Genomic DNA, 13,721 nt, shown 5'->3' on the forward strand with positions numbered 1-13,721 from the left:
TATTCAGTAACCTTGCCTCCTTATTTTCTGAAAATACGACATACATAATTCAAAGACTGAAAGGATGTAGAGGTTTGGGCTTGCATAATGGGAGCAGGAATCAAGGATGATTACAGGTTTTTAGCTTGCCAATGAGAAAGATACAGTATGTAGGAGAAAGAGTATACTTGGTGGGGGAAAGATGATGGATTAAGTTGGGTTTGGTCAGAGGGACGTAAAACTGGAGTTCTTCAGTGGGTAGTTTAGGTTGTAAATTTTTAGCTCAGGAAAGAAATTGTTACAGATATAATCATTTGGGATTCCTCAGCATACTGGTGTTTTTGAGGCCATAGGAGTAAATATGACTGCGTGCTATACACCTGCCATAATGCCTAGGATATATCTGATACTCAGTAAGTATTTGTTGACCAGTTGAGAATGTATACAGTGAAAATGGAAGGAACTGGATGCGTACAAACTTCAAAGAAATACAGATGGGAAAACATGAAAAAGTGGTCCCACAGACCCCTGTGGGATGGAAGAGGTTCATGAAGGAGGGCATGCCAAGAATGTCAAAGGTTGATGATGTGTCAAGTTAAATAAAAACTGAGAATTGTTTGTTGGCATTAACAACTAGACCACCAATGAACATGATTCCACCTCTTCTGGTGGAATGTTGGAGATAGAATCCAAATTACAGTGGATTGAGAATGAATGGGAATGAGTAGGGAAGGCAAGGAAACTATGAGCAATGACTGATATTTTAATGTCAGCTGTAAAGAGGAGAAGAGACATCTAGTGGATATGAGGAAGCATAGATTCAGGGAATGTCCATGTTGTTATTTTTGTTTTGTTTTGATTTGATTTGTTTATTATCTTGGGGTGCTAAAGAAAGGCTAATCAAGAATACAAGACCAAAGACTGAGCTCTGATTGGAAAACTTTTACTGCCAACAGGGAAGCAAACAAGCACAGATATAGACTCTGGGAGATTTGAGTAAAGAGAGTAGAAATAGGGATGGTTTCTTAAAGCCAAAGGGCCATGAACTACCCTATATTAGGAAAGCAAGGTCTCTGAGTGCTGCTGATTGGGTAATGGAACCTGGGTTTGCTTGCTAGGTAAGTACCAGGCTGACTAGGGGTGTCTGCAGGCATACAAGGATTGCCTAACTCAGGATTTTGACATAGTATTAGTCAGAATTTCCTACTGCTGCTATAAAAAATTACAACAAATTTAGTGGCTTAAAGCAACACAAATTTATTATCTTTTAGTTTTGGCTACTAGAAATTTGATGGGTCTTATTGAACTAAAATCCAGACATTGGCAGTGCTGCCATCCTTCTGGAGGCTCTAGGGGAGAATGTTTCCTGTCTTTTCCACTTCTAGAGGCCACCTGCTTTCCTTAGTTTGTAGTCCCTTCCTTCCCTGGTAAAACCAACAGCAGAGCATCCTCAAATCTCTCTCTGACACTGAATCTCCCTCCCTCCTTCACTTTTAATGATGCTTGTGATTACATTGGGCTCACATGAATAATCCAGGATAATTTCCCCATTGAAAAATCCTTAATTTAACCACATCTACAAAGTTCACTTTGTCATATCCATGGGTTCTGGGGATAGTATGTGGATATCATGGGGGCGGGCATTATTCTACCCACCACAGACATCTACCTACTTCTGCTGAAGTGTGATCCATGGACGATGGTGTCCCATTACTCCTGCTGCCGCTATGAGGTGTCTGTCTCTGAACATTTGCACCTGGACAGATCTGTAAAGTTAGAAGGAAGAGCACCCCTCACCAGGAGAGAAGCTAGAAAACAAAACTTCAAATTCCTTACCTTTTAAGACCAAAAACCTTGTGTAAGTAAAAAATTAAAGATTAGAAAATGTATTCAGTCAGATAAAACAGGTTTTTTTTCTCTTCCACCTTTACTTTCCTGAGGAGATAAAGATTTCATGAGGATTTTCAGTCAAGATGGCTCAATTAGTTCATTCATCAACCTCTGTGCTCCAAATACATGGAAAGGGAGGCATATAAAAGGGGGGATAAGATACAGCAAAATTCATAAATGAGATTATCTTCTCTGTGCAAAAAACAAACAAAACAAACAATAAAACACGAACACCAAATGTAAGACTAACAATGAAGATCTAGTGGTTTCCAGGTCCAGAAGCAGTAGTGGAATCCAGGATTTTGACTCCTGTAAAGGGGTCTAAGTGTGCTCCATCCCACACAGGAAAGAGTGCACAGCTCACCGCTTGAAACCAGGGGCTGAGATGAGGCTCCTCACCTTGCAGCACACATGAGAATATGCTGAAACAAAATGACTTTGCCCCAATTCCACCTAGAACTTTGGCTTTTGGAAAGCTGCTAGCCTAGGGAGAAATAAAGACTCAGATATAATTCATAACCAGGAACTGAGCTGAGCTGTCTGGTGGCTGATTGCCTGGATCAGTGACATTTCCAGTATGACCACAGAGTATGAACCCCAAAGCACTAATGTAGAGCATAATTGTATTTGGGGATCTTCAGGGCTGGATGGAGACAACTTCAAAACTAATAAGACTTAATGTGTGTTTTGGGGTTGGGGGAGGATGAAAGAGAAATAAATAAAAACTAAACAAACCTGTCCATCCAAAATAAGAAAGCAGAACAAAAATCCAAATCCCATGACAAAATACAATGCTAAAATACAGCCAATAATGTCAACAACTGAAACATGAAATACTCTGGAAGGAATTAATTTTATAGTACAGTTTGACAAAGACAAGTACAACTTTTGGTGATGTTTCTATTTAAATCTTTTGCTCAAATGCATTCCTTGACAGATGGTGATTGGGAGGTCTTGGGTGGAAGCTTCAATTTTACATTTCTAATAAACACCTGCAGGTGATTCAGATGTTAATAACAGTAGATGCTATTATGAGTAGTATTATGTTACTTCTTTCCTGTTTCCTATTAGAATATCCAATTCAATGCAAAATGCATAGTAGTCTATAAATAAACATTTATTGAGTTGGGATCTAGTAGATGATCTTTCTCTTTGCCTTCCTTATATTGTGTACAATCGTCCTTCTAAATCACCGTCAGCTCTATTTCCTGCTACAAATTATGACCAGAAGTAAGTCAGTACATAAGCAAAGAAGTTTGCTCTGGTGAAAAGTTCAGTGAGAAAACATCGCTGTTGATGGCTGACATATACAGAAACTCTACTTGCAGTCTCATAATATGATGAAGAGGGTAAGCCTTTAAATCACTATGGAATGTGTAGACACCTCCATAGAGGCTGTTGTTTCCTTCTGGGAAATAATTTATTTGCACCTAAGTTTGAGTCTCTGCTCCCCAATCTTTTTCACTTTCATTATTCGTGGTAACATATTGCTATAAATTGAATGTTTGTGTCCCCTCAAAATTCATATGTTGAAACCTAATCTCCAATGTGATGGTGTTGTAGGTAGGGCCTTTAGGTTATAAGGGTAGAGCCCCCATGAATGAGATTGGTGCCCTTATTAAAGAGGACCCAGAGAGATCCCATTTATGAACCAAGAAGTCAGTCCTCACCAGACCTGAATCTGTCAGCATCTTGATCTTGGACTTCCCAGCCTCCAGAACTATGAGAAATAAATTTCTGTTGTTTATAAGCCACCCAGTCAATTGTAGTTTTTTTATAGTGGCCTGAGCTGACTAAGACACACATATACTTAGCAATGGGGTAAACTGGAGGTGATTTGGGATGTCAATATAGAAGCTCAGTGAGAATGATACCTTTCCTTTATATTACATAATTATTACAACTGACCAAGATGGCCTTAATGGTCTCCTCAGCTTGATTAAATTATAGGTAGCCTTCTTCTATTCTTAGAGCATTTACCTCAGAAAGCTTGTAATTGTAAGTTCTTTCTCTGCCCCTTTGAGATATAAATCTTTTAAAAGGCCTCTTGCCAATTTTATAACCCAGGAATGTCTCCCTCAAGTACCTGAGAGCCATCCCTCTGAAATGTTATCATCACTGAAGACGGTGCCCCATCTCCCATTTAGTACTTAGGGAAGTCAGACCAGGCCCAGGGTGGGCAACAACATTTAACCAGCGGACTCAGGCCAGTATGTGGGTACAAAAAAAAAATGGACAGTAGTTTCATTATGAAACTTGCCCAGCATTGGCCTTGGATGAGAGTGGAGAGGGAACTGTTCTCTATAAGGTCTTTAATTTTGATTAATTGAGGGACACCAGGAAGTTGTCCTAACTGAATAAATCTTCCCTTCTTGAAATTTCACTCTTAGCATTTTATTCTTTTTACAAAGTACTTCTCTCTGAATGCCCCTTAAAATTTCTCTTGTGCCTTCATCTACTACCAACTCAAAGAGGAAACCCTCTGAGAATGCTATGTTTTATTGTTAATGCTTCCATTCAGCCAATAGTTATTGTTTAGCATCTCATATGAAGGAGATGGGGTCCCTAGGAGATGGTAGAAAGTAGAGACAAGGCAGGTGAGAAACTCTAGAGTGACTTTTAACTGCTTCATATATTTAGCAAAGATAAGTCATAACAGAAACATCTATTCTTATCTTTAATATTGTCTATACTGCTTAGCTTTGTATTGTCCTTAGAAACTGATGAAATACTGCCCTTCAGCATTAGACACAATTGAGTACTTATCTTTATAACTGGTGTGTGTGTGTGTGTGTGTGTGTGAGAGAGAGAGAGAGAGATCAGAATAAAAGATGAATGTCAGCTTCTAGCTAATACCTGGGAATATAGTCTATCCCTTTCATTTCTGAGAAATGCTGTTGTTTTTCTGAACTAATTACAAAATAATATGTTTTTTTCCATCACTGTGTACAAGAGCCAAGTGGCCCTTTTGGTTAAAAGGCTTGATTGTATGACTTCAGAGAATCAATCTTATAAAGAAGTGTTCTGAAAATGTATCACATAAAACATCCTAATGAAATTCTTTCACTGAGAAGATTTATAAAATATGAAACAAACAATACTTATGTGATAGTGGTTTGTTTATTGGCTCTTTGATCTCCAAAATCTACAGACTTGTTTTAAATCATGCTAATTTTTACACAAGACCTCAGTGAGAATACTAGATTATCAATTTCGTTTTATAGGTAAGAAACTAAGATATACAAAGTGTACGTGACTTAACCAAAGTTGAAGATAGAAAATGGTAGAGATGGGATTCAAACCCAGGTAGCCTGTCTTTAAAAGCTCACTCTGGACTCTGATATTATATGTAAGTTTTACAGATAAAAGAAGGTGCATGTTTCCAAAAACAACTATAGATATTTGTAATTCAGACAGTTAATCTCTGAGGTATCACCTTATGTATTCCCACTTCAGGTAAGGAGACTCAGTATTATGGAAGTTTATGTGTTCTAGCACTTATTCTCAGTAAATATAAATTTTTTTAGTGATTGGGTTAGACAAGCCCTATCAATAGCTTAAAGCTGGATATTTCCTAAACATTGATTACTAAAAATTTTCTCCTTTAGGAAACCAAATTAAAAAGTAGGAGGCAGATTTTTAATGTAAAAGAATAACAGATAATTATTTGATGGGTGAAAATAAAAAGTTACTCATTCATTTGCTTAAAAAATATCCTTAGGGGCTTACTAAGTGCAAGGCACTGTACTAGGTATTGAAAAAATGTGGAAAAATAGTTATCAGCAAATAAAAGTACACAGCAATTTAGTATTCTTAGTAAACATCAAATTACTTGATATGTAAAATATAAGAAGATATCTGTCTAAAAGCAGAAAATATCTAAAAATTATTGCTAAAGTACTGTAATAAACTTAGTTTTAAGATATAGTAATCAAAATAAAATTCCTGCGTGTCAAAGGAGTGTTGCCTTTAATGCTCACTTTTAATTAATTTGACTTTTTAATTAATATGGTAATTTACCAGAGTGTTTCTGCTTTTTTCAAGTGCAAATGTAATACTGAAGAATCATTCTTCAAGACTGATATTTAAATAGGTTGTCATGTGTCAAAAATGAAGAGTGAAATCATAAGTCAAGAGCATTATAGCTGAAGAAAGATAAACATAGCACCTTCAAAGGTTGTAAACACATGGGGAATCTGTGAAATTCAGGTGAGCATCAATTGTGACATCAGTAACAAATGAAGAAATGCTGTAACAGCAATGCCCAGTGACACTTGTAGTTCTCCAAGAGGACCTAGGTGTTAATGATGGTCTATTCTGTCGTTGTAGTTTGTTATTGAAGGATTATTCACAGCCTTGCTGCTAATTCATAATTTTGCTCTAATCCCAACCAACACTGAGGCAAATGACAGCAACTGTTCTGTAATTTTCTATGTCTGAACACTCCATTTCAATATTTTTTAAAAATATACAATATGTTTTTAAATTAGCAGCTGTACTTTTAGTATCAACCAGTTGAGAAAAATACATGTTGGACAAGAGCAATTATGCATTCAGTAATGTTTTTAAATAAATGTGTATTTTATTAATAAAAATAAACACATTTTTAATAATAGTACATATATGTGAGAGACATAGTATTTATGAAGTCTACAACCCGGGGCATAAGTGGATTAATTATATCTTTGCAGTAATTGCCTACTTCCATCTTCAGTGTGTCTTGTTCCAAATATATTCATGGCTCTGCAGCAATTTGGTATGCAGCTAGCCAAGAAGTTAATATATTTGTATAAATAAATGAGATGTAGAAGAAAGGAGTGGTGCTGTAGTAATCATCTAGATAGTCTGGGGGAAAAATAACCAAGTGTGTTTTATTAATCAAAAGACCTCATTTATGAAGAACTTCTAGGAGAGTAGAAAAATAAAAAAGAAAGAGTACATTTGAAGTGTATTCTTCACTTACGGGTGTGAATAAGAGCTCACAAACATCACTGGACAGTATTTATTTCTGCAATCAGTTCATCTAAAGATTACACTCTACATAGTGCAAGTGAACAGAAGAGTGTATATATATTTAAGTCCCCCGAATGGTTTTCCTTATTATTTATGTGTGTCAGTGTCAGTTTACACTTGCAATTACGGAAGGAACACACATTTCTATGAAGACAACAATCCTAACTCACCATCAAAGGGACACTTCTTGGGGAGTGAGTGTGGGAGACCTTAACTGTGCTCTTTTGAAAGGTGACCAGTAGACCTGTTCCATGACGTCATGGTCTGAACCACACAGGTATTCTGCTGCAAATACCTTTCATCCTCTTTTACCTTTACCTTTTCTTCTCCTAAATACTGTCAGCTCTATTTGAAAGGTATTAATGCACAAATGTGAAAAAGCTTAATCTTGTGTAAAGTATTTCCAAACTGGTTCATTAATAAAACATGTAACACATAATGTTTATGTAACTCTATTTACTTAGTTATCTCTTCTTCTCATTTCATAAGACAAGTTTGTTACAGGGAATTCCCTGGCGGTCCAGTGGTTAGGACTTGGCACTTTCACTGCCATGGGCTGGGTTTGATCCCTGGTCAGGGAACTAAGATCCCACAAGCCATGCAGCGTGGCCAAAAAAAACCCAAGTTTGCTCCAGAATAGTCTGTGAAAATCAGCTAGCTACATAAACAAAGATTTAAGGCTGTGATTCGAAGACTTGAAAAGGCAAATCACCCTATTATTAGTTTTTTTCAAATTTTTACTCTATCTTAAACACTCAATGTATATGTTTAATTAAAATGAATTAAAATTCATGTGACTAAGAAATTATCAGATGAGAAAACTGAAGCTCTTCCTAGAGTCTACAATACCAGTTTGGGTACTTGCTAATTTGAAATAATTCTTGGTTATATTTGGGTCATTCGGCTTTATATTTCCAATGCCAAATACAGTGTCTAGTACAAAGAACGAACTCAAAAGTGAAAAAAATGTTAATTTGAATTAGCTTTTTTATAAAGTTCTTATTTTACTTCAAATTGCTAAAGAAAAGCAGTACAGAAACCATCTCTTTGTCCACATGCTCATTTGACCGTAATTAATTATGTCCTCCAAAAGTAAAATGCAGTGTAATCATATAATCACTGTACGTGTTCTTTGAACACAGTGTCTGTAAAATGGAGAGGAGGCATCACCAGGGTTTGGAAAACACAAGAGCTTTAGTGCTTTTCAATCTTTAAGTCACTGGGAAGTTTCCATTGCAGCTTTTTCTAAAGTCCTTGTAGATTAACAAAAGTTTCAGGAATTTATAATCTTGTATTTACTTCTCAAACAAAGTATACTTTGGAAGAAGATTTTTGTCCCCCCAAAATCTACCTTCAAGTTAGGCAAGAGTTTTTTTTCCCCTGTATATATTTTGGACAAATAAACATTGGTAACAAGGAATTCAAAATTCAAATTATTTGAAGAAACAATGAGAAATTTCAGGCGCAAAGGTAGAGAATCAGAAAAGCATAAAAGAATACGAAATGGAAAATAATCAGCAAATCCTATTCATTTATTTCTAAATGCTAAAAAAATGTCAAAATGTATGAAGAAAACAAATGTTTTAGAACAACTAACCATTGAATGTTAATATCCTCCTAGTTGGCAAATGATTACACTTGCCTCTCTAGATCCAAGTGTTTAATTTTGCACTTGACCTTAATCCACATTAGTTTTAAAGTCCCTGCAGTAATCTTATCAATATACATCTGCTTCCTCAGAGAATAAATTAATTGTTGATGAATCACTTCCTAAGACTTTGACACTTGCAATAAGTTTTATTGCCTTCTGAAACCATGGATAAAAGAAAGCCTATATCAAGGGGTTCATAGCTGAATTACAATAAACACACCACACTAAAATCTCATAAACATAAGGAGGAGTGATAAAATTCACATAAGCGTCAATTATAGCATCAATAATGTATGGAAGTCAAGAGACCAGAAAAGCTGCCATAGCAATACCCAATGTTTTAGCAGCTTTTCTCTCTCTCTTTGTCACTCTTTCCTTATAACTCTCTGAGGAGGACTGAACTTGGCTGGCTGTACTTTCTATCTTCCTGGCCTGATAGTTAGCCACCAAAAATACCTTACCGTATATAAACAAACACCATGGCAACAGTGGGTATAAAGAATAGAAGAAAACAAAGTAGATACCCAATTTTGATGCAGTGAAGCCGGACAGCCTCCTACACAGGTGAGAGCAACTACTAGGTCCTCAACCCCTTCCTCATTGACCCCTGTGTGAAAGATAGAAAAACTATATGTGACAGAAAAGAACCAAGAGAGAACAATGCATATTCCTGAAACCGAGTCAGTAAACTTGGTTGGGTAGGTCAGAGGATCAGTAACAGCAATATATCTGTCAATAGAGTTACAGCATAAATGAAATAAAGAAGCAAAACAGAAGGAATTATCGAAACATGTATGAAATTTACAGTAACTCTCCCCAAAGTACAAGCAGCTCTCCAGAGACCTCACTGTGCTAAAGGGCATCACAGTCACTCCCACCAAGAAGTCCGCACAGGCCAAGGATGCGATCAGAAACTTTGTAGATGTGTGCAGCTGTCTGAAGTGAAGAATAGCAGTAATGACCAGTAAGTTTCCAAACACAGCCAGCATGGCCCCAAAACTGAGGACTGCATACAGAATTGCCCGAGGACCTGGTGACTAAGGAGTCTTAAGAAAGGACCCGTTCACGTTCTTGTAGCAGAGTTCCACAGCTTCAGCTTGGGAGAAATTTTTCACCATTGCCTTCTTGTTTGAATGATTTCAAGGTTCTCAAATTCCCTATTTCAGCAATTTAAAGCAAGAAGGAGATGGCAATTTCAAAAGCTTCTGTAAGAGGAAAAAAAATTCTAGTTAAAATGAAAGCTAGTAACTTTTCTCCCATTTGGGGGGGCATATTAACTATAACCTCTTGGTCTTTCTAAAAAGTATTCCCAAGTTTTTAATATATTTAGAGTGAAAACTTGTTGCAGAAAGTCATTAAAATTATAGTCAACATACTTAGTCCAATGATATGTTTTATAAAATGTAATTAGCTAATCACTAGAAGATCCCTTTTTTGTGTTACTTTACCTTTTGAAATCTTGCCTGTAACCACCTGAGTTGAGAACTAATTAAGTTACCAAAGGCTGTTTTATTTACTAAGCTATCTCCCCTAAGTAGTCATTTCAGCAGTAATGATAAACTGTACTTCATTTTTTCAAGAAGGAAGAAACAAATTACATCTTCAAATTATAGCCTCAAAAATCCCTATAGTATAGACTGTAAAGACTGAGGAAGCATTTACTCATAATAGCTTGTTAAACTTATTTGGGGAATAGATTTCTTCTATTGCTTATATTTTCAGAGTTTATGGGGTTTTCTTTTCTTTTTGTATTCCTTCATGGTCTGGATAGCTTGAGATGATTTGGAGAACTATTCTTACCAGATTGATACTAATATATAACCAGTGTGTAAGTATTTTCCCTGCTGCTAGCCAGTTTTAGATGTCTAAAATCAGTAAGATTGATTAAAATAAGCAATAACTCACCTAGCCCCTTACCTTCCCATCCTTAAAAAACAGCATATTTTTAAACCTACCACAGAGGGGTAGGCAACACCTGGGATGGTCTTGGGGACGGGGTGGGGAGGGAGGTTCTAGATTAGCCGTGTCTCTGGTGGGAATGGATTCATGCTAAGTGCTCCAAAATTCAAGTAGAGACCAAGTTGGTTTCTCCCGGTGTTTGTTTTCGTTTGTTTGTTTTTATACTGAGGAATACAGTCTTCAAACACTTTACAGAGCTCACCAAACAATAGTGACTAATTATTTTTTTACTTCATTTAACCATGAAAATGTACAACCTTGCATCTATATCTTAACTGAACTAGAGACTAGACTACTTGTATTGCCATTATCACGTACCAGAGCTCTGTCCTCTGTTGAAAGTTCAGGTTCTTAAAAAAAGGCTATGTGAACACACCTGTGTATCTTTTATCTATATATCTATACTCTCTAGTTAATAGGCTTTGTTAATCTGTGAATTTTAAATGTTTGTGTATGTGTGGTATGTGGTATGTGTGTATATATGCCTGTGGTACTTTCAGGATTTACTAGTCCATGAATTTTAAATCAACTCATTTTTACTTTTTTTTTTTTAATTAATTAATTTATTTATTTATTTATTTATTTTTGGCTGTGTTGGGTCTTCGTTTCTGTGCGAGGGCTTTCTCTAGTTGCGGCAAGCGAGTGCCACTCTTCATCGCGGTGCGCAGGCCTCTCACTGTCGCGGCCTCTCTTGTTGCGGAGCACAGGCTCCAGACGCGCAGGCTCAGTAGTTGTGGCTCACGGGCCTAGTTGCTCCGCGGCATGTGGGATCTTCCCAGACCAGGGCTCGAACCCGTGTCCCTGGCGTTGGCAGGCGGATTCTCAACCACTGCACCACCAGGGAAGCCCCTCATTTTTATTTTTATTCCTCAAGTTTATACTTCTTTAAGCCCTCACTGGTTTAATGGCATAAATCTAAGTCTCCTCCTTAGAGAGCATCTCGCAGTTACTCCTGGGATTCCCAAGGTGGGTGCATCCATGTGCCCACAAGTCCGTTTACCCAATAAAAAGACCATTTGACACCCGCATACTTTCTTCTTCTGCCCCAGCTCTCCGGATAAAGTCCACCACATCTCTTGTTTTATTCTAGAGCTGGCTAAAGAAATTTCACCACTGCCACCATAGATGGTATCCTGCCTTAGAGTCTGAGTGTCTGTGTAAAGGCTGCTTATCTCCCCAAGCTTCAGGCTCCCCACTTCACTGGTAATGCTGCTGTTGTGCAAAAGGAGAGAGACCCCTTCCTCAGGTCTTTACACTTGGGCCCTAACATAGCAGCCTTCAGTCTTATAGAGTGTCTTAAATCTTGCCCTTCCCTAGAAGCAGACACTTGAGGAGTGATGAGCACTCCTAAGACCCACATCTTGGTACTTAATATTTTACACCCGTAAAAGGAACTAGAGCTTCTCAAAGAAATGATTCATCCAAGCCATGGGACGGGGAAAGTACAGGAAGAAACTGGAACATATTTTTATATCAGACACTTTTTTTTTAAATGTTGGAGCACTTTCATAAGGATGCTTTTACAGCATGAATGGGCTCCCACTGGCCAAATATGGAACAATTTGAGTGCTAAAATAATTAGGGAGAGTAAAAACAAATTATAAACCATTAGAAAAAAATGAGAAACTGTGTGGCCATATTAATTAAAGAGAAAAAGAAAGAGAGAGAGATGATTGTAGATAGATAGATAGATCAGTAGGTAGATAAAGAAGGGCTCTTTATTACAGTAGAATACCAAGTGCAACTGATACATATGGAGAGGGTGCTGGAGTTGGAGCATCATGATTTTGGAATCATCACAATAATATTGACTCAGAGAGAATCATCAATGGATGCTAAACCTGGTGGGAGGGGAGGGGAATTTTGATGAGAGTCTAGAAAAAGGATTTTGAAATAGAGTTTAACCAATGCAACAGAACTATTTTCTACAGATATAAATGATTAATTAGGAAGAGCACAGACACAGTAATACCACCAGTCCTCCTTTGCAAGATGTGATAAGTAGCTCCTTTAAACTCTTTTTGTCTTTCCATGATGCTGGAAATTCTTAGCAAAGCATCATCTTTAAGAGCTCTCTGGAAAGTGTATTTTACTGTGAGGAGCAATGTAGTAGAATATTTTTCATATCTAGTATCACATTATATCCATAGACAATCCATTCTTGCCTAGCATAGAGACTGAGAAACTGGACATGTTCATTGTACAACAGGAGGTTCAGAACAGAAGTGTTTGTTGGGTGGCCCTGAAACATAAAGCAGTCAGAGGACAACACAGGAACACAGTGTGTCCCTAAGAGGAGGGATGCCAAAGAAAATATATGCCAAGTATCAGGTCCATATTGTTACACTACATTTTTAACATTTGCTTAAGAGTCTTAATGATTCCCTAAAGTATTCTTGGACAAGTTTTGAAGCTTTAGATCAGAGGAAACAAGGTTTCATGTCCTTGTTGATTCAATGCTCTTGTTAGTTAATTGAGTTGAATCACATAGAGTCTAGTCCAGAGCTAGCTATCCAATAAAACTTTCTGTGATGAAAGAAACATTCTATATCTGCACTGTCCAATATGACAGCCACTATTCACATGTGGTTACTGAACACTTGAAATGTGGTTTCTCAATTGAGAAACTGATTTTTTAATTCAATTTAATTTTAATAAATTTAAGTTAAAATAGCCACATGTGGCTAGTTGCAACTGTATTGGGCAGATTAGGTCTATGCTAAAGGGACAAAGCAAAAAAGACCTATCACAGCACTTACTTAATTTCGAGAGCTGTTTCACCATACAAGCTTTATTTAGGTCATTTTGTCTAGCAAAACTGGACTTCTTGCCCTGAAAATAGTATTGATTATTTTGTTTCGCTTTTCAAAGTTTGTTTTTTAATTTAGTGAGCACCTATGATGAAGGCAGAATAGTGGGGTAATTAAGGACACAGGCCTCGGTGGGGCTGCGGGGGAAGAACACAGACCTCAGGTTTAGAAAAACTCATACTCAAGTAGCAGTAATTATTCACAACCTCAATTTTTAGAAATTTAGAAATCCTAAATGTGGCATGGGGAGAAATATTTGGCTGTTATTTTTTCACATACTTTCTTCTGCTCCTGTCTGACAGCAATCTTACTCCTGTCTTTCTAGGGCTGCAGTTACACTATGTTAAACCACTGGATATTATCTAACAATTCTCTGAGGCTACATTCTTTTTTCCAATTTTTTTTTCCCTCTCTCTTTT

General features: G+C 37.0%; 1 protein-coding gene across 1 annotated transcript; it reads right to left on the reverse strand.

Moving 5' to 3' along the window:
- Positions 1-8,599: 8,599 nt before the first annotated feature.
- On the reverse strand, positions 8,600-9,651 carry TAAR9 (trace amine associated receptor 9). The gene is given in 3 exon segments (XM_061207201.1): positions 8,600-9,004; positions 9,006-9,053; positions 9,055-9,651. Coding segments are annotated over 3 exon segments (1,050 nt in total).
- Between the last annotated feature and the right edge of the window lie 4,070 nt (positions 9,652-13,721).

Source organism: Eubalaena glacialis, chromosome 12 (genome assembly GCF_028564815.1).
Source record: "Eubalaena glacialis isolate mEubGla1 chromosome 12, mEubGla1.1.hap2.+ XY, whole genome shotgun sequence".
Classification (NCBI taxonomy): Eukaryota; Metazoa; Chordata; class Mammalia; order Artiodactyla; family Balaenidae; genus Eubalaena; species Eubalaena glacialis.